This window comes from Ixodes scapularis, unplaced genomic scaffold (genome assembly GCF_016920785.2).
Source record: "Ixodes scapularis isolate PalLabHiFi unplaced genomic scaffold, ASM1692078v2 PGA_scaffold2__306_contigs__length_199485367, whole genome shotgun sequence".
Taxonomy (NCBI): Eukaryota; Metazoa; Arthropoda; class Arachnida; order Ixodida; family Ixodidae; genus Ixodes; species Ixodes scapularis.
In genome coordinates, this window is record NW_024609857.1 from 168549781 (window position 1) to 168570887 (window position 21107).

Below are 21107 nucleotides of genomic sequence, written 5' to 3' on the forward strand. Positions count from 1 at the left end.
AATGGAACTGTCATGGACTTGCGGGAAAAGTGAGTGAACTGAACAAACGTGTCTTAACTATAGAGAAACCAGTAGCCTTCCTGCTGCAGGAGGTAGGGGGTGTAGAAAAAACAATAGCGGGGTATAACGTATATATGACTCCGACCATACGGTACAAGAAACGGGGAAGACCGCGCAGGGGGTCTGATACGCCGAACGTGCCGGTAGCTAAAGGACAAGCAGCAGTGTTCGTAGATGATAAACTACCACAAGACCAGATCGACATGTCGCAATGGTGCAACGAATATCACGAAATTGTGGCAGTGCTGGTGAAAATCGGTGCTCGTTGGTTGGTGGTGGTGTCGGTTTATGAGCGCCCGGGATATAACGTGCGCAGTAACGCGACCGCTTGGATCCCCCACCTGAAACTTGCAGCAGGGAAGGTACCAATCATCGTGGGGGGGGGACTTCAATGCGACGCACACCATGTGGGGCTACTCCCGTGACTCACCCAAAGGCGAGGAAATAGCTGAAGCAATGACACTGAACTGTTTTAGACTCGCGAACGACGTAGATATGCCTACGCGAATAGGTATGCACGCAAAGCAGAAGGACACCACTCCCGACCTCACCTGGGCAACTCGGAACATCGAACTCGAGTGGCAACTTTCAAAAGACTGTATGGGCAGTGACCATCTACCAATCACCGTAAGACTGACCCATTTCTCAACCGGCGTAAAAAAGCGGGTACACAAACGAGTGAAATGGGACAAATTCAGGGAAGCTTTAACTCAAGGGCTGACCGAGAGCGGGTTCACAGAAAGATTACAGGCAGCCCTCAAGGAAGCAACACAAGACATAAAGGTCAAGGAAGGCGACCCGACACCGGATTCGCACCTTCTCAACCTATGGGCCTCCCGAATTGAAGCCCTGGAAAGATATAAAAATGAGGGCAAACCACCAGCATTGAGGGCAAAGCTCAATCTGGCGACGGCGACAGCGAAGAGGTACGCCAACCAACTTGCTAGGCAGCAATGGCAAGACCACTGTGACTCCTTCAACAGTAGGACGGGCCTTGACAAGATGTGGAGGACGTTCCAAGCTATGCAAGGCAGAAAAAAAAGCCGGACTGCAGCACAAAACATAGCGCTGGCACTGCGAGTTTCAGAAGACCAAGTGGCAGCAGAAGCCGGACAACTCTTCTTCCCACAACCCGCAACACCCGCCCCACAAGAGACTTACAAGTGTCAATACTATGCTCCAGGGGATCCTGCCAGCGCCCCCTTTACTATGGGGGAGCTGATCTCGGCCCTAAGGCAATGCAAAACCAAGAGCACACCAGGCCCAGACGGCATTACCTATGCTCTCCTTAGGAACCTGCCAGACGAACATTCAGAGGAGCTCTTAATATGGATCAACCAAATCTGGACCACAGGTCAAGTTCCAGAAGAGTGGAAGACGTCCTGGGTCATCCCGATTCCTAAACCAGGCAAGCCCACAACGTCGCTTGCTAACATGAGGCCCATTTCACTCACCTCGAATTTATGCAAGCTCGTAGAAAGAATGGCATTATACAGGATTCAGCACATTCTAGAGAACAATGGCACATTTCACTACACGCAAACAGGCTTCCGAAGACACCTCGGAACTCAAGATAGTCTTTTGATGATTTACACGGATGTGCTAGAAACACCTTCCAAAGTTGATCCACGCATCATTGTAGCAGTAGACGTCAAAAAAGCGTTTGACTCCGTACCACACAAGTCAATAATCGACAGCGCAGTGGCCCATGGTATCCAAGGAGCACCACTCAACTTCATAAAATCCTTCTTGGAGGGACAGAAATTTACAGTCAAAGTGGGAAACACCGCAGGTCCAGAAACATCGAATGGGGTCGGAGTCCCTCAAGGCGCAGTCCTTTCACCTACGCTGTTCAACCTAGTCATGGCCGATCTCCCGCCTCGCCTGGCCCGGATCGAAGACCTCTGCTTCACTATCTATGCAGATGATATCACAATCTGGACCAAAGGCGGAGCGGTCGGAAGACAAGAAGAGGTACTACAGGAGGCACTGGACACCATCGTAGAGTTTCTGGATTCCGTAGGCCTGTCTGCAGCACCCAATAAGACCTCATACATAGTGGTGGGCAACCGACACATTCAATCCCAGACAGAAACACAGAACATACGCCTTACCATGAAGGGAGATGAAATAGAGAGAGTTGAAAGTTTGAGGATTCTCGGACTATTCCTCGATCAAGACGAAAGGCCCCATACCTGGATGAAGAGGGTAACGAAAACCTGGAAGAGCACGCTGCACTTAATCAGAAGAGTGGCCACGAAGAAATGGGGAGCCACAGAAAGGGTAACACGTACCCTAGCCCTGGCGCTTCTGACTTCGAAAGCGCTCTATGCATATAATTACAATAGACTTACGCAAACACAAGTCCTAAAACTTGAAAGGCTCAACAGGGAAGCTATGAGAGCAATTAGCGGACTTCCAAAATTCGCAAAAATCGAAGACCTGCACGTTCACTCTAAGCTCAATACTCTCAAGGAGCGGGCAGACGCACTCAAGGACGCGCAACTGGACCGACTCAAGACCACAGAAGCGGGAAGAGCCATATTGCGACATATTGGTTACGCAACGGATCACCTTCCGACGCTCCCAAACCGAAGCCTCGAAGATACAACCATGCAGCTTACTACATTTGCCCCACTGGCTCGCAACATGGGGAAGGACCACGAAAAGCGGCGGTTCCAAAGAGTCATGGACCACATCGACTTTGTTCGAGAGTACAGCAGAGATTTTACCAACCTGTACGTATACACAGATGCTGCACTACGAGGAGACGGACAAGGAGCCATTGGATGGTTCATGTTAAACTCCCAGATGACATGCAGCCAAGTACTTAAGAGTGAATGTAGCCTCAAGGAAGCCGAGCTACAAGCTATACTGGCAGGAGCCAAACAAGCGGCCACACACTGCAACAAGACAGAAGCCCTTTACAAACACGTATGGGTATTCACTGATAGTAGGGAGGCACACGCAGAATGCGACAAGGTTGACACCTATAGCAACACCGTCCAACAGCTGCGAGAATTAGGCCAGCAATTTGCAGATGAAGGACGCGTCCTTCGAATTGGATGGGTACCGGGACACTCCGGCATATATGGTAACGAAGAGGCCGACAATGCTGCCAGAACGGCGCTTGAAGCTGCGCCTGCGAGACCAGACCAGGAGCAACAGGAACAATGTCAAGAAGGTGAAATTAATGTCCTCCCCTTCGACCCCAACGAGTTCCTGTCCCTGGGAAGGACGAAGAGGCGCAAGACACTGAAAGATCTGGTCCCTCAAGATCCGGACGGCGAATTACCTGCCGAATACAGCCGGAGCGACCGCGTTATTCTGCGCCGGATTCGCACCAACACGGCAATAACGCCTGCCCTGCAGGCTAAGCTGGACAGAGCCAGGCGAGCCCGACATCCCGATGACCCCGGGCCGGTTATCGACGGTGACTGCACTCGATGCGGGAGCAAGAGTCCAGCAACTATAATACATCTTCTCTGGGAATGCAGAGCGACTGTACGCTCAAGGCGGGCCACCATATACAACCTCCCCGCTTCTCATCGACCCAAAACTTTCGTAGAGTGGACGCGACCAGGGGGCGACATACAGCACAGAAAGATTGTGCTGGACTCTCTGCTTAAGTTCATTCGAGAAGCCGGTATCCGGCACTATTTTTAAACATTTCATCCTCATCGTATTCCCCATCTCTCACCCCTCATCTTCCCCACAAATGACGTAAGGTCAAGGTGGTGGAAAAATCATTAAAATACGTCTTAAACAAACAAACAAAATATTTTCGAAGCAAACTGAGGTTCGAATTCGAAAATTTTAGATATTTTCGTACCGACCGAGGTTCGAATTCGAAAAATTCGCAACTTTCGATCACAGTGGAGTTTCGAATTCGAAAAGTTTGAAGCTTTCACGGTTTCTAAAATTTCAGGTTCGAATATTTCGAATATCTTTTTACTTGAGGACCGATAAATTGGAAGATTTCAAACTTTCCTAACTTGAAATTCGAGATATGCGAAATTTTCGAATTTCCTGGAATCTGAAATTCGAAAAATTCAAAGATTTCGAAATTCTTTAGATATAAAATACGAAGAATTCGAACGCCTTGAATTTTTATAGACAAAAAGTTAGAAAATTTCTAACTTCTTTCTACATAAAGTTAGAAAACTTCAACGAGTTTCGATTCTCGTTTAACGCTTATTCGAAAAAAAAAAAACTTAGATTTCGAATTTCTTTTAGGTCCAAGTTTTCAAAGTCCACAGTTTCAGTTTCAAAAAATGTTTTCACGACTCACTGGTTTTCACGAAACCAGGTTTAGAAAAGTTTGGGTGTGATATCTAGACTCCGCGAAGTTGGGTCAGGCAATTAAATGAGACGACGAGTGTCCCGGATATGCTGGAATATTTGCCAGTGCAGAGTGACGTGTGACCATAGATCAGTAATTGAGACCGCCAGCCGGGGAGGTCTTTAACGTGCATCACACAGCAGTGATCACACGAACGCACTGTTTTACGATACTCATCCAGTTAGAAATGGCCAGGGGCAGGCAGGAGGTTGAGGCTTGGAAAAACCTTGAAGCGATCTGGCAAACTACCTCCCCACGCTTTTGCAGTCTGGTAGTAACCCAATTGAACGCCGCCCGAGTGACGCTGGCATATAATAAATTAAGTTTGTAATTGTCCTGGAGGTTTATTTTCTGGGACGGAGGAAACGCCTCGCAAAAAGCACAGAAGCCGACACAACTCGAGTTCGAGGAGCGTTCTACCATACAAGTGGCGTCGGAAGAAGAAAAAGGGGGGGCGGGGGCATATGTATAACCTGCCGCCGCTCTTCACTGCATAAAAGATCGCGTAGATGGTCATTGTCGGAAACTCGTTGTCAGAAGGCATTACTTGCATACCTCAGCAAACCTCGCTCATGAGGGCCCTCACTCACCCTGATCTTCACAGGTGAGGTGAGGGTGAGTTTCTAATCCAGGAAAATTCATGAGTTTGAGGGTGAGTGAGGGCGGTGAGGACTGTGAGGGCTGTGAGGGCCGTGAGGGCGGTGAGGGCTGTGAGGGCTATGAGTGCGTGAGGGCCGTGAGGGCGGTGAGGGCTGTGAGGGCCGTGAGGGCGGTGAGGGCTGCGAGGGTGGTGAGGGCCGTCAGGGCGGTGAGGGCTGTGAGGGTGGTGAGGGCCGTGAGGGCGGTGAGGGCTGTGAGGGCCGTGAGGGCGGTGAGGGCTGTGAGGGCGGTGAGGGCTGTGAGTGTGGTGAGGGCTGTGAGGGCGGTGAGGGCTGTGAGTGTGGTGAGGGCCGTGAGGGCTGTGAGGGTGGTAAGGGCAGTGAGGGCTGTGAGGGCTGTGAAGGTGGTGAGGGCTGTGAGGGCTGTGAGGGCTGTGAGGGTGGTGAGGGCCGTGAGGGCTGTGAGGGTGGTGGGGGCTGTGAGGGCGGTGGGGGCTGTGAGGGTGGTGAGGGCTGTGAGGGTGGTGAGGGCTGTGAGGGTGGTGAGGGCTGTGAGGGCGGTGAGGGCTGTGAGGGCGGTGAGGGCTGTGAGGGTGGTGAGGGCCGTGAGGGCGGTGAGAGCTGTGAGGGTGGTGAGGGCTGTGAGGGCTGTGAGGGCGGTGAGGGCTGTGAGGGTGGTGAGGGCTGTGAGTGTGGTGAGGGCCGTGAGGGCTGTGAGGGCGGTGAGGGCTGTGAGGGCGGTGAGGGCTGTGAGTGTGGTGAGGGCCGTGAGGGTGGTAAGGGCGGTGAGGGCTGTGAGGGTGGTAAGGGTGGTGAGGGCCGTGAGGGCTGCGAGGGTGGTGAGGGCCGTGAGGGCGGTGAGGGCTGTGAGGGCCGTGAGGGCTGTGAGGGCAGTGAGGGCTGTGAGGGTGGTGAGGGCCGTGAGGGCGGTGAGGGCTGTGAGGGCGGTGAGGGCTTTGAGTGTGATGAGGGCTGTGAGGGCGGTGAGGGCTGTGAGGGCGGTGAGGGCTGTGAGTGTGGTGAGGGCCGTGAGGGCTGTGAGGGTGGTAAGGGCGGTGAGGGCCGTGAGGGCTGCGACGGTGGTGAGGGCCGTGAGGGCGGTGAGGGCCGTGAGAGCAGTGAGGGCTGTGAGGGCCGTGAGGGCGGTGAGGGCGGTGAGTGTGGTGAGGGCCGTGAGGGCGGTAAGGGCCGTGAGGGTGGTAAGGGCGGTGAGGGCTGTGAGGGTGGTGAGGGCTGTGAGGGCGGTGAGGGCTGTGAGGGCTGTGAGGGCCGTGAGGGCCGTGAGAGCTGTGAGGGTGGTGAGGGCTGTGAGGGTGGTGAGGGCCGTGAGGGCTGTGAGGGCAGTGAGGGCTGTGAGGGTGGTGAGGGCTGGAGGGTGGTGAGGGCTGTGAGGGTGGTGAGGGCCGTGAGGGCTGTGAGGGTGGTGAGGGTTGTGAGGGCGGTGGGGGCCGTGAGGGTGGTGAGGGCCGTGAGGCTGCGAGGGCGGTGAGGGCTGTGAGAATGGTGAGGGCCGTGAGGGTGGTGAGGGCATTGAGGGCGGCGACGGCTTGAGGGTGGTGAGGGCTGTGAGGGCCGTGAGGGCTGTGAGGGCGGTGAGGGCTGCGAGGGCTGTGAGGGTGGTGAGGGACGTGAGGGCGGTGAGGGCTGTGAGAGTGGTGAGGGCTGTGAGGGTGGTGAGGGCTGTGAGGGTGGTGAGGGCTGTGAGGGTGGTTAGGGCGGTGAGGGCCATGAGGGTGGTAAGGGGTATGAGGGCCATGAGTGCATGAGGGGAGTGAGGGCGATGAATGGCGTGAGGGCCATGAGTGCGTGAGTGGTGTGAGGGCGGTGAGTGCATGAGGGGTGTGAGGGCGGTGAGTGCATGAGGGGTGTGAGGGCCATGCGTGGCGTGAGGACCGTGAGGGCGGTGAGTGAATGAAGTGTGTGAGGGCCATGAGTGCGTGAGGGCGGTGAGTGCGTGAGGCACCCTTCAGATCGAGCATCTTTCTCAGCAATTTTGGTGTTAATGGCGGGTTGTTCTCTAGCTTCCCTAGATCGACACGAATTGCTGAGATCGCGTCCGGCTCGAAATAAGCAAGCAACTCGGAGCAATTCTAATTCCAATTCTATGTTAGGCTACCTAAAACGTAACTTTTCTTTAGCACCAGTTTCTCTCAAACTAATATTATTCAAATCTTTGGTTCGCTCAAAATTAGAGTATGCAGCTTCAATCTGGGATCCTGGTCAGACGACGCTCACTTCTCATCTCGAGTCAGTTCAGAACCGCGGCGCTCGTTTCATACTTAACAATTATCACCGTACAGCTAGTGTATCATCCATGAAATCTCTTCTCTCCTTGCCACTGCTTTCTTTGCGCCGTAAGTTTTCTCGTCTATGTCTTTTCAATAAAATATATAATTCTAACCCCATTCTTAAAGAAAAGCTCTTCCTCGTCCCACCTTACGTTTCTCCACACATTAATCATCAGTACAAAGTCGGCGTTCCTCATTCTCGAACCTCAGCCTATCACGATTCTTTCATTCCTAAGACATCACCAGAGTAGAACCACCTTCCGGCGTCATTAATATTATTACCCTCGTTAGATGTGTTTAAAAGTGCTGTTACTAATTATTTTTGCGAAAGTGACCCGTGACCTATTCCATGTCTTCTATTACTGTTTGTTGTTGTTTTTTTTCACTCACTCCCCTCTGTAACGCCCCCAGGGCCTTGAGGGTATGTAAATAAATAAATAAATAAATAAATTCGAATACGTTTGAAGCGGCTGCATCCAATCAGGGACGCAAAATTTTCACGTGATAAATCGTGCCGGTGATGATGACGCCGAAAGACTTGGTTCTGGTTTGAAATCAATAATTTTTTTCGAAATAAACTGTTTCAGAAAGGTGCATTAGTATTCTTAACGAGACTTAAATGCATAAAAACACGTTTATAATGCGTAATTGTATCTAAATAGCGCAAGAAAAATAAAATTTTATGATGACAATGGCAAATTGCAGCAATTGGTTGCTGCGTGGGATCGCGGGCGGCCCGTGTTGCTGGTGTTGCGACGTAAAGTTTCTGGGCGAAATTGCCCCATCTGAAGCTGGCCTGAGTGGCGCGAGGGCCATGAGTGCGTGAGGGCCTTGAGGGGTGTAAGGGCCGCAAGGGCGGTGAGTGGCGTGAGGGCGGTGAGTAGCGTGAGGGCGGTGAGTGGCGTGAGGGCGGTGAGTGGCGTGAGGGCGGTGAGCGGCGTGAGGGCAGTGAGTGGCGCGAGGGCGGTGAGTGGCGTGAGGGCGGTGAGTGGCGTGAGGGCGGTGAGTGGCGTGAGGGTCGTGAGGGCGGTGAGGGCAGCGAGGGCGGTGAGTGGCGTGAGGGCTATGAGTGCGTGAGGGCTATGAGTGCGTGAGGGCGGTGAGTGGCGTGAGGGCGGTGAGTGTCATGAGGGCTATGAGTGGCGTGAGGGCCCTGAGGGCGGTGAGTGGCATGAGGGCTATGAGTGCATGAGGGCAATGAGTGCGTGAGGGCAGTGAGTGGCGTGAGGGCGGTGAGTGGCGTTAGGGCGGTGAGTGGTGTGAGGGCGGTGAGTGGCGTGAGAACGGTGAGTAGCGTGATGGCGGTGAGTGGCGTGAGGGCGGTGAGTGGCGTGAGGGCGGCGAGTGGCGTGAGGGCCGTGAGGGCGGTGAGGGCAGTGAGTGGCGTGAGGGCTATGAGTGGCGTGAGGGCCATGAGGGCGGTAAGGGCCGTGAGGGCGGTAAGGGCCGTGAGGGCGGTGAGTGGCATGAGAGCTATGAGTGCGTGAGGGATATGAGTGCGTGAGGGCCATGAGGGCGGTGAGTGGTGTGAGGGCGGTGAGTGGCGTGAGGGCGGTGAGTGGCGTGAGGGCCGTAAGGGCGGTGAGTGGCGTGAAGGCTATGAGTGGCGTGAGGGCCGTGAGGGCGGTGAGTGGCGTGAGGGCTATTAGTGCGTGAGGGCTATGAGTGCGTGAGGGCCGTGAGGGCGGTGAGTGGCGTGAGGGCCATGAGTGAGTGAGGGGCGTGAGGGCGGAGAGTGCGTGAGGGCCTGAGGTTCAGTGAGGGTGAGTGAAGGGCTGAAGGTGAGTGTGACTCTGAGGGTGAGGATGAGTGAGGGGCTGAAGGTGAGTGTAGCTGTGAGGGTGAGGGTGAGTGAGGGGCTTAGGTGAGTGTGGCTGTGAGGGTGAGGGTGAGTTAGGGCGACCTAAAATGCCGACCTCTAGCTACTTGCGACATGCTTAAAGTTATTCGGAAAATCAAAGCTATGTCTTTTAAACCTAAATAACTGTGCCATTGATAAAAAAAAAATGAAAATAACAATAAATGCGGGGATAAAAATCTGGGGGAAAAAAAACTATCAAGAATTCGCCGGAAGTGTTGTATTCTTGCATATTCAGAGGCTCAGAACTTCGAAACAAGTTTCTCCTACCAAAATGTGTAAAGGCTAAAAGAAACATGTCCCAAGAACGTGAAGCAGAAAAACAAATGTTTTTTTTTTAATGACGTGCTGAACTTGAACAATATTAGATATCTTCTCCTATGAGTTAATTTATTCCTCAACATGAAAAAGCAATAAATACATTAATTTGGATTATGCAGATGGCAATGATATGTAGTCTGTAGTGTTAATTCAAATGCGATACCTCGAACAACTTAGACGAAAAAAAAAAAAATACCAAGTTTAGGGCATAATTGCCCGTAGATACATGTTTGGACATTTCTTCGAAACTCATCTTGAATAACAATAACCACATCTTAAGACGACACTTACCTAGGCTATATATAGATCATTGTTAAAAAGTTTAACATCTTTACCATAAATAGCTTCGGCTATTGCGCGCTTCAAAAATGGCACAAACGACAATCGTGAAAAAACCGTCGTCCTTCCTTGCCCCTTTGGGAATTAATTTTTTTTAAACTAAGAAAACCAGAACATCGAAATAAATGGCATTGTCTTTCGTAAGGAACGCAGCACCGCATGTAAAAGATTGAGAAAAAAAATATTACGAATGTACACATCGCGACACTGTTAGCGCGAACACGACATCGGCGCATTTTACTTTTAGATGGTATTAGCGAGCACGAAATTTTATCGCTTACATTATAGAACTAAATGAGCTCTTTCCAAAGCAATATTAACTTGGATGACATCCCTTGGTTTTAAAGAAAAAAACTGGAAAAACCGGTGATCGCTTGTTCGCGCTAACAGTGTCGCGCTCTGTACCTCACTACTTGAATTCAGATGAAACCGTCCGCTGGTGTTTCGAAGTTCGACGAACGTTGAACTTTTACCCTAAAAGTTAAAAGTTTGTCGAACTTTTGACATTTCAGGATTCCAAAGTTCAAAACTTTTCGAATTCTCTTGATAAATAGGTTTGAAAGTTCGAAAATTATTGAATTCCTTAGCGTAGAAAATTCGAAAATTCCAAAAGCTTCAAACTTTTTAGTGGAAGAATTTCGAAAGTTCGAAAATCATTGAATCTTTTGGTTTATCAAGTTGGAAAGTTCGACAAGCATCAAATTTTGCAGCGTAATAAGTTCGAAAGTTCGAAAAGGATCTAATTTTTTAGCGTAATAAGTTCGACAAATCGGAAAGTGTCAAACTTCTTAGTTTAACAAGTTCGAAAATTCGACTTCCGTCGAACTTTACTATAAAGAAAGTTCGAAAATTTAAAATCTTTCAAACCTTTCGAACCGCTTGATTCGATCATCGAAACTTTGGTTCGAAAAACGTTTGCGGTATCTCTATCAGCTACCCAGTTGGCAATACACCCCTGGCACTGCCTCGTGCGTCTGATGCTTCGCGTATAATGTTGTAGTGACCGGCCTACGAAGGAAGACGAAGCGACATCAACGCCCGATGTCTTCGAACAATGCAGCCTTTCCTTTGTAAATATTGTAAATAAAACATTTAAGTAGCACAACGAGCCTCTACAATGTGAGGCTTGTTGCGAACAACACAAACAATCGGTTTGTGTTGAGAGTAAACGTCGCATTATTTTACCAAGCACGAGGTGGCGGCGGGTCTGCGGTGCCATCTAGTGAACCGATGACGAGCCGATTCATTTACAAATACGACATGTGGGCAGAGAGGCAAGCACTTACTTTTCCGGCGTGTGCACGTGCGTGAACGGGGGCCCTACGAGAAAAAAACCGCCAGTTCTCACACATAAGACTGCAAAAGACCAGAAAGCTTTTGTTCGGCCCTGTATTTCAGCCAAATGCCACATACTACCTAAAAGCTACCAGTTAAGCTAAATGCTTCTAAGAAGTAAAAATAGAGCTTTGGATTTCGAGCACTGACTAGAAACGAGCGAAAAGTTTTAAAGGTTTTTAACGACTCGGCAGAGCTGTCAGGCATTGTCATTTAATGTATACCCAAATTTAATTTTAGTAGCGTTGCGCAAATATTTGAATAGTATTTTCGAATAATACGCTATTCGACATTCACTTCCAGACAAACTGCGATATTCGTATTTGTTCAGGCGTTGATCGTGGTGGGTTAGCAAACACTGAGTGTGCTTATTACCGAGCACCGGTACACTGCAGAGAAGCAACACCCATGGAGCTCGCTTTCGCGGGTGCTGCTTTTCTGCACTGCACTGGTGCTCGGGAAGAAGCCCACTCAACAAGGATAACCCACCGAGATCATCATTTCGAAAAGTACAAATAAACATTCCAGTCGTGCACTCAGGAGGAAAACACACTCTCAAGGTGGGACGGTGCAAGCATGTGCCTGGTGTATATAAAAATAAACGGGAATTTGTAAATTTAGTTATTTACACTACAGTAAAATTTAAAAAAACGGGCTATTATGCAAGAGCATATACGTTAGGCAGAGATATCCCGACAATTTGTGTTCATCATTCATAATCGTTTTTTTTTTTCTTTTCTCAAATTATAGATTGAAGACAGGACATTTGCAAGAAGATTTATAAATCTCGATGATTAGGTATAGCTGGGCATCTCTAGGTTTGATTTTATGTAAAGTGGGTCATTTACTTGCTACACCAATTTAGGTATTGGACTTTCTGAGGCTGCAGTCCATAAAGCTTGGGAACAACCTTCTCGAGTCTATCTGGGCTTCTGTTCTTAAAAGCGTGGTGCAGTGGTGACAGACTATTCAATATTCAATTCGAAAATATTTGACCAATTTCACTACTCACTTCGACTTCACTTCAAGCTCAAAATCCACTATTTGCGTGACTAATTTCCAGCATACATCTTTAGTAAAACAATTAAATGAACATATTTACATATTACAACTCAATTCTTCCAAAAAATAATGTGCGTGGTAGATTCAAGTATGATCAAACAGGAGGGGGTCAGTTGACATTTGAACTCAACAATTTTAAACACCCTACCCCAGTGGTTCACAACCACTGACATTTCAGGGAACCTTTTTGAAATGGCAGAAGCGATGGGGAACCCATCCACCAGGGTGGAGAGGGGTATTGGACAAACGACTAAAGTAAACTCTGAACATACTTTGAAGCTTGAAAATGAATAATACTCAAACCTGCTCATTCAACACACATGGTTTGGTCCATTTAGCTTTGTAGGACAGCTAGCATCAATAAAAAAGAAATAGTTTTGCTCGCCTTGACTGACAGTTTAGTGCTTCAAGGACTTTATGGAGGCCCTCAGGGACCCCAAAAGATGTGCAAACCCCCTTAATAAAATAAAAATAAAAATTAATTTATAGAAATGCGGTTAGCTGCATTTATGCTTGCCGCTGTGCTGGTAAACTTTGGCAATAAATAAAATTAATTTCTCAGTGACAGTTGCTTCCTGTCTCAAGCATGAGGTCCCAAAAATTGCTACTGGTTCCTTCGATTTTGAGATATCAAGTCTTAATGCAGCCCCTGCAAAAAAGGAAAGAAAAAAATGGCTCTGGGAAAGTGGGAAACCTTGAAGTCCCCTCGAACACATTTGGTGAGTCTACATTCTGTCATTTGTAAACTCTTAAAGTGAAAGAAGCTCAGTGATGTGATTGGTCCGAGGCATTTTGAAGCACCTTTTGGAACAGATAAAAGTCCATAATGGAGCAACAAAGCGAAATTACAAGAGAGCTGGCATGCGTGCCAACAATTTGAGTGATTCATCGGTTTCGAAGCTCCAGTTATCTCGAGCGTCTCGCGCTTGGGGTGACTCCGAGGGAATGCACTCCCCGGAGAAAGGGAGCTCACCTAGGAGTGGCTCGGTGACCCTGGTGAGCGAGAGGGCTGCCGCGGGAGTGAACTCCGACTGGCCCGGATCGCAGTCCAGGTACACCACTTCGGGGCACCTGCGTCAAGGGTGCAAGGCGGCCACGTGAGGCTCAAATCCCCCCTTTGGCACGTTCGTCCTTTCTCCTCTCTCGCTGAGAGACACCCACGAAGAAAAGCCCAGTGCACGTACACCAACACATGGCTCTGACGTCACGCCTGGAACATTCTCAAGGGAATAAACTGTAGTAAGGTTGTAAGCTAGGCTAGTTGGTAAGCATTAAATGTAATGATAGACCATACCCTATGCGCTTCTCTTCTTACCTCGTCTGTTCTGTCTATTTGTGCGTGGTCTATCATCATGTTTTCTGAAGGAAAGTTGCCGCTCCGTTTATCATGATGCAAGCGGGGCTCATAGAAATAAGCGAATTTACGAAAGAAAAAGTCGGGGACAAGGCTTTAGCCAGCTCTGTTTCACCGCATGGAATAAGGCCAGCTCGTAAGCTGGTTGGAGCCAGTGGAGGTTGTAACTGCCGTCGTGCACGGAGAGGAGAGACCAAAAAGCCGAGCCACCGACGAAAGAGCTGCGGTTGACCGCATCAATGCTAGCTTCAAATCAGGGATGAGGCATGAGTTTAGGTCTTCATACTGCCACTCTAACGTACCCTGCAATTGAAAACATGCACAATTCCCATCAGTTCCCAACCACGCGCTTTCCTTTGAAAGTGAATACAAAGGGTGATAAATTTCTGCGCCGACAATGCTCACACGTTGAGGAGGGAGTTCACCAGTGTCCTGAGCACCGTCGACTTGCCAGAGTTCTGACGGCCGCAGACGACGACGCGTGGCACCTCACCACCTGCGGAAACCAAGGCCACACGTTTGGCACACGGCCGACGCTTTCCGAAGGGCTCCCGACATCGAGCGACCCAAAAGCCTCTTGGGAGGCGTCGGAGAATTCAAAAGACCTTGAGAATCTGAGCCAGTTCCTCGCAAAAGTGGCCCTAAATGGAGTGATTTGTGGATGTCTTTCTTTCTCCACGTATACAAAGGGGGAACCGAGGCCTCCGTTTACACATTTAATTTAATCTGGCATTTTTCAAACTCTATCTTTTTTGCAGAAATTGTTTTTCTGCATAGTGTCCCCCCTTAAGGGCGGACACTACCCAGAAAAAACAATTTTTGAAAAAAGTCGATTTTGAAAAATGTTATATTTACATCCACCAACATCTAGAGAGTATTCCCAGAAAGTTTCTTTACGCTGCAGAGTTAATTTTTTATATTAATTTTCAGTCCACCGATGCTAAAGAAAAGGCAGAAGTTGGAGCACTTTGAACCCATTTTTCTCCATTCTACTTTTAAGGGCGAAGCTCAATATGGTCTAGCCTTGTCCGTCCGGCGTCCGTGCTCACATCGATTGCCGGCTCATCTGACTTCTTGAAAAAAGAAAGAATGGTTGCACAGTCGACAGGATTCGAACCTGTGCGGGGAGACCCCAATGGATTTCTAGTCCATTGCCTTAACCACTCAACCACGACTACGGGACGAGTAGGAGGCTCTGAGATGTGGTAGTAACTCAAGAACTGGGGATGTCATGGATGAAACGTTGCATGTAGCTGCTCAACATCTATAAAGGAGAGAGGAGAGGGCGCTGCGGTCAAATGCGTATATAATCGCGTTAAACATTGCATGCATTGGCTCAACGTTTATAGACGAGAGGGTGCTGCAGTCAAATGCTCAAATGCGTATATAACCATGTTCCATACCACACATTCTCTTTCTGACATGGACCGTTGACTTAAGCAGTGGAGATGCGTTCCCATGACTTCTAGCGGATCCAAGCTGATCCGCTAGAAGAACCACTGGCTCTGCATTTCACCAACCATAAAGCAGTAATATTGAAGTCGAAACTGTGAGAATCGGCCCGCCATCACCGTGAGTGGACGCGGGAACAGGACCGAGCTTCATTTTCTTTCCATTGCGTGTTGGCGTTTGCTCGTGTGCCCCTGTGTGTGGGTGAGTTGGCGACGCTCGTGCGAGCTGGGGCAGGGGACGCTTTGAGAAGAGAAGAAGACAAGGACAGCACGTGCCGTAACCTTTTGGAGGACATTCGAAAATTAGCTTCACTTGTAAATAGACGTGTTTTTTTTCTTCCCCATACCCGCGGAGTCCTGTCTGGTTTATTCTTCCGTCAGCGACCATCAGCTGCCGCCGTCGTCGGGTCCCGGCGCAATCTCGAAGAAAGAACATCTTCACTGGCGCAGTCGACAGGATTGCGTCAGCGGACCCCGGCGGCGTGATCTTCACAACGGAATCGGCGGACAGCGACTTGACGCGGCACTGGTGGAGCCTTCTACAGAGAAGGTTGGACCACCGAGCTCCTTGAAGATTGGACCACCGTGCTACTTCGTGGTGACAGAGCTACCTCGGACCTGATGCCGTCCCACTTCAGCGAGGAACGCCTGAATCTACAGCTCGGACATCATTTTCGTGCCTGACTATTCTGAGCAGCGGGCTGCGTCTGTGATCCAGCGGCAGTCGTTGACCTTACGGTAAGGTGATTCTTTGACGTGTGCCCGCCATGGATACAGACAGTGCAGAGCGGCGGATGCCGGTTCTAATGCCCGAGCAGAATAGGGGTCGGAACAGGGATGTTGACGGGCCAGGTGAATCGTCACCTTCGAGTGGATTAGGGGCAAACTCGCAGACACAAGGGGAGGGGAACGGAGGATTCCGATCAGACAGCTTAATTGAAAAGGAGATAGAACTAGTGAGGGAGAAAGAACGGCTAATACGTCTCGAGCTAGAACTAGAACATCTACGCTCAGAAAACCGAAAGCGAGCCAGTGGAGGCGGCATGGAGTTTAACCTCCGAGATGAAGTTTTTCGCTTTTCGAGATTGATGAAGGGAGTGCTCACTCCCATGCCGTCGTCCGACATATTAGTGCCGAGCTGGTTTGATGGCGTAGAAAACGTCTTCGAGACATATGAAGTCCCTGAGCGGCTCAGAGAACATCTTGTGCGACCTTATTTCACGGAGGGTATGCGTGCACTAGTGAATAGGCTGAACATGGGTGAGAGAAGTGGGTATGGTGCGGTCAAAGAATCGGTCTTGTTAGAGCTTGGAGTGTCGCGAGCTGAGGTATCGAGGCCCTTTATTGAAACCACCACTTCTCTCAAGGAAAAACACGAGAACCCGAGGCAGGGCATTATACCTGAATATTATTGGGTGAAGTGTTTTAGATGCAAGGAATTGGGGCACCTTTCCCGCGAATGTCCCCGGACGAAGACACGAGACGAAGAACTTCGGTTTCACAAAAAAAGGGTAGACGCCAAGAATGTCACTGTGGAGGAAGACTCCAGCCGTGAGCCCGACAAGGTGACGACCGATGTGGGCAAGACCGACGGTAACAACTTGAACCTCCAAGGCCAGAAGAGGCTGCACCCATCGGTCCGCGAGGCGCCTCACATTCTGTTACAAGCCGACGACACGAAGCGGTCGTCAAAGAACAATCCCAGCTGCGTGTCTGTGCAGGCGGACGTTGACGGCAGAAATGAGCTGAACGTCTCGCGTTCCTGGAGGACGTCCCAGCGAGCCGAGGATGACCACGACGAGAAGGTGAACGTCGACGACGAAAGGCCGTGCACTTGGCCTGGGCGGCAGGCATCCCGGCGATCTGAGGACGACCCATGTGTGAACTTCGACAACGTCAAGGCCGGTACCGACATCTTACCTGAATTGCACAAGTTCCTACAAGACAATAACGACCACGTTGAGAACATGGGCGGCGGTTACAAAGAAGAACCGAGGGTATTTTCCGAGAGGCGGAAATGCCGGCAAGCCGAAGATGACGACGGCGAGAACGTGGACGACGACGAAGGACTAAACTTATCGCCTGGGCGGCAGGCGTTTCGGCGTGCCGAGGACGACGATGGCGAGAACGTGGCTGACGACGAAGGACCGAACTTATTGCCTGGGCGGCAGGCGTTTCTTCGACCGGAGGATGATCACGACGAGAACGTGAACGTCGACGACGTGACAGAACCGAATGTCTTGCTTTGGCGGCAGAGGTTCTGGCAAGCTGATATTGACCGCGGCAGGGAAGTGGGTGTCGACAAGAAGTCGGACATCTTCTTAGGGTGGCTGACGTCACAGCCGGCCGGTGAAGATGTCAGGGAAAGCGGGGACAGCGACGAGGACACCGTCTTCGAGATGAATATGTCCCAGAATATAGCTAGAGACGCCGATGAAGACTCGACCACCTGCCAGCCGACCACGTATGAGAGAGCTGGGAGTGCAGAAGACGACGACAACGACGACCGCCTGCGAGGCGCATTCCCGATTCGTAAGTCAGGACAGAGCATAAACTGTCGTCGCTCTTGCGCGGGGATGTTCCGGAACCGGCTATGCACCATCCGATTCAAGCCCCGTCAAAATCTGGATGGCGTGAATAACCTGTCAGCAAAGAGACCAAGGCTAGGAGGCTAGATGCTACGCTAGTTTTAGCACGACATTTGTCACTCCTTTGGAGCCGTGGCGGGCACAGTAAGAATCACTTGACTAGCATGGGATTTGCATTTGGTGTAAATTTCTTCTATAGTTTGGATTCTTGTGGGTTGAGTCACTAACTCTGTGCAAAGTGTGACTGATACGCGTACGTGTTTGAGTTTAGTTGTTATATATTATTTTTGACATTTCGGGTCTAAAAAATATACTTAGTCGGGAGGTGTGAGAATCGGCCCGCCATCACCGTGAGTGGACGCGGGAACAGGACCGAGCTTCATTTTCTTTCCATTGCGTGTTGGCGTTTGCTCGTGTGCCCCTGTGTGTGGGTGAGTTGGCGACGCTCGTGCGAGCTGGGGCAGGGGACGCTTTGAGAAGAGAAGAAGACAAGGACAGCACGTGCCGTAACCTTTTGGAGGACATTCGAAAATTAGCTTCACTTGTAAATAGACGTGTTTTTTTTCTTCCCCATACCCGCGGAGTCCTGTCTGGTTTATTCTTCCGTCAGCGACCATCAGCTGCCGCCGTCGTCGGGTCCCGGCGCAATCTCGAAGAAAGAACATCTTTACTGAAACACAACCCGGAACTCAGCACTACCTATGAGCAATAAAAAAAAAAAAAAATCAGCACCATCAGCACTATCTATGAACAATAAAATCAGTATCATCAGCATCACCAGAGCTTCGCCCCAATGAACATCATTCACCACGTGGAGATACGGTCATTCTTTGGCATATATTTCACTTTAGGAAAAGTATTGTTTTGTTATTACGTAACTTGAATTCATTTTTATGAGTTTTTCTGGGGTGAAAGTTTAAGGGAAAGATAGCTAAGAGCTCATATTTTTTTATTTTTGTAATTTTTCATGTGCAGATGTGCAGAAACTAAACTTTTGGACAAAGGATGGAAAAAAACAGTATTTGTGTTTATGTGGCTTTTTTGTCATGAAAGATGGTATAATATAGAAATATAGCTCCAAAGCTATCTGCTCTGAACTGTTGTGGTTCTCCTTGGGGCCACTACCTTTGGGAGTACCACGTTCACGGCGAGACGCTCTACCGCGAAGCGGGTTCGTACTCGCGTGGCATGCTGCCCGTTGAGCGCAGACAGACACCAGTCACGTTGGTAACGGTGATAAACTCTGTTTATTTACAAAGAAACAATAACAACAAAACAGCGGCTATAAACTGGTGAACGCCGTTGGTGTGGAGATCGCCTGTGGCCGAACGGTCGTTCACAAAGGTACAAAGGATGGGGTAAACGCTCACCGGTGCGCCGGACGGTTCCCCGTTGTCGCCGCCGCCGAATCCCAGGAAGAGAGAAACGAGATTCTGCTGTCTGCTGGTTTTAAGATAACGGCGAGGGCGAAGTGGCCAATCAAGAAGCGGCACGTCGATCTCCTTTGTGCGGGGGTTTGTTACGGAAATCGCCCCAAAGGGGGAGAGGAGGAAGCCACTCACAGTGGTAAGCAGCGCCACCTCTCGCTACGCCAGCGCGGCCGCCACGAAGCGCCAAAACACTGACGCGACAGAATGCTGAGGGATCACAATCCCCACATTCCCCCCTCCTTAGCCAATAGTCACCCGCAGACGGGTAGACCAACACAAACACACAATCTAGACTAAAAATAATTTAAAAAAAAATAAAAAATAAAAGGCCGCCAGCGGCTGCAATTACACGGGACACAACAGCCCGGCTCATAGGTCCAAAAGTTTGTCCAGCGGTCCCTCACCAGCGGTACAGCTCCCAGCGGCAGTCGGTTGGATGCGTCATCCCGTGACGGTCGCGCACGTAGCGGGTCACCTCCTGAGCACCCAGGCCAGGGTAGGCGTCGAGCCCAAAAGTGGCGATGTCCCACAGCAGTATTCTGCCGAATGCTCAGACGTCGGACTTGAAGGGCGCCCTTGGACTTTTGGTGGTAGACGTCCGTCTCGGGGTCCCAGTGCTCCTGGAAAGTCCGAAGTCGGCGACCCAGCAGCCGTGTTTGTCGACGAGCACGTTGCGGGCGGCCAGGTCCCGGTGGATTATCCCTCGGCTGCCGATGTAGTGCATGCCCTGCGAGACCTGCTGGCCGAACTGTGCCAGGTCCCTGGGGCCCTTGGGACTTGTCACGGGATGAACAAGAACAGCAGGTCCCTGGTCGGCGAGCTTTCCGACCGCGGCGCGGGTACCGAAGATGATGAGCGGCAGTCCCTGGCCGGATGTCGATCCCGACGGCCCACGAAAACGACGGGTTGCTGGTTTGGCCCGCGGCCGGCTGGGGTAGCGGGGACGCCTGACAAGTCACGCGCAGCTGTGGTTCCTGGATGCCGCTGAACTGCCGTAGCCAGCAGACAGCAGCTCCCGAACGACGCGAAGCAAAGGCTGGACGTCCTCTTCGTAGGTGCGGGACGTACTGCGGTAAAATGACCACTTGGTCTCCTACCGCTTGTGAAGACGCTCGCATTGCGCTCTTGCGTTGACATGTGGCCCATGTGAGCGTAGGTGGCAATAACTGACCAATGGCAGTTATGCGTACCCTTTCCCTCGGAAGCCATGTTTGGGGGATTCCCCTACGGGTTCATCCGGGAGCGAACGCTGAGGTGACGTATCTAGGTCACTGCTTGCCAGTAAACAAAGGTGTCTGGCGCGTTCGCGAAGGCAGCAGGTGTATTGTGCTTTGCACTTCCCTTAATGTGACATTTCGCCACTTAATGGGGCTGCCTCTACGAAAACTTCGGATAATAATTCCTCCGTCTACGCAGATTGTAGCGAGACACCTGTTGTTCATCGTCGGTGTTATCTTGCGCTGCGGGTGCATGTTTTTGCGGGGGCTGAGTTTGCTCATTGGCCCCGTTTTCCCTCTCATGGTAAAGTTTCAGATCGCACACATGCACCGGCCTACCGACTTTTCTTGATTGCAAGTTTGTCAGCTTGTACACGAGTGGGGAGAGAATCCCTTGTACTCGGTACGGGCCACACCACTTCGGAGCCAATGCGGCCGAGAAGACTTTGCTGGCATCACTCAGAACATGGTTGCGTCTGAGGACGAGATCGCCCACCTTGTAGTGGAGATCTCGATGCGAGCGGTCGTACTGAGCTTTCTGTTTCGCTCGCGCTACCCTGAGATTGCAGCGCGCCTCTGTGAAGGCTTCCGTCATCCGAGTTTGTAGCTGCCGCGCGTGGTCGGCTGCGCGTTGTCCACCCCGGCGCTCGCTCCTAGGACATGGCCCATGGGGTTCGGAAGCTCTCTCCCGAATGTGAGGAAAGCGGGGGTGAAACCCGTCAAACGGTTGAGAGTGGTCCGAAGTGCAAACCCGATCTCAGGGATACAGTGTAGACCGCATATAACGTATGTCTCGGGAGTCGCGAAAATCCACACTATAAGCGGTACCGCACTATAACCAAAACATAAATTTTTCAGGCCAA

The 21107-nt window shown here is 50.6% G+C and overlaps 1 protein-coding gene across 2 annotated transcripts in view; it reads right to left on the minus strand.

Moving 5' to 3' along the window:
• The window catches only part of LOC8039352 (polynucleotide 5'-hydroxyl-kinase NOL9), a 100302-nt gene that overhangs the window by 42996 nt on the left and 36199 nt on the right, over positions 1-21107 (minus strand). For both annotated transcript variants that reach the window (XM_029972573.4, XM_029972579.4), the window contains 3 exons: positions 13964-14054; positions 13178-13275; positions 11094-11127 (listed from right to left, as the gene is read on the minus strand). In XM_029972573.4, the coding sequence (XP_029828433.2) occupies positions 11094-11127; positions 13178-13275; positions 13964-14054 (223 nt within the window). The remainder of the gene's footprint in view (positions 1-11093; positions 11128-13177; positions 13276-13963; positions 14055-21107) is intronic.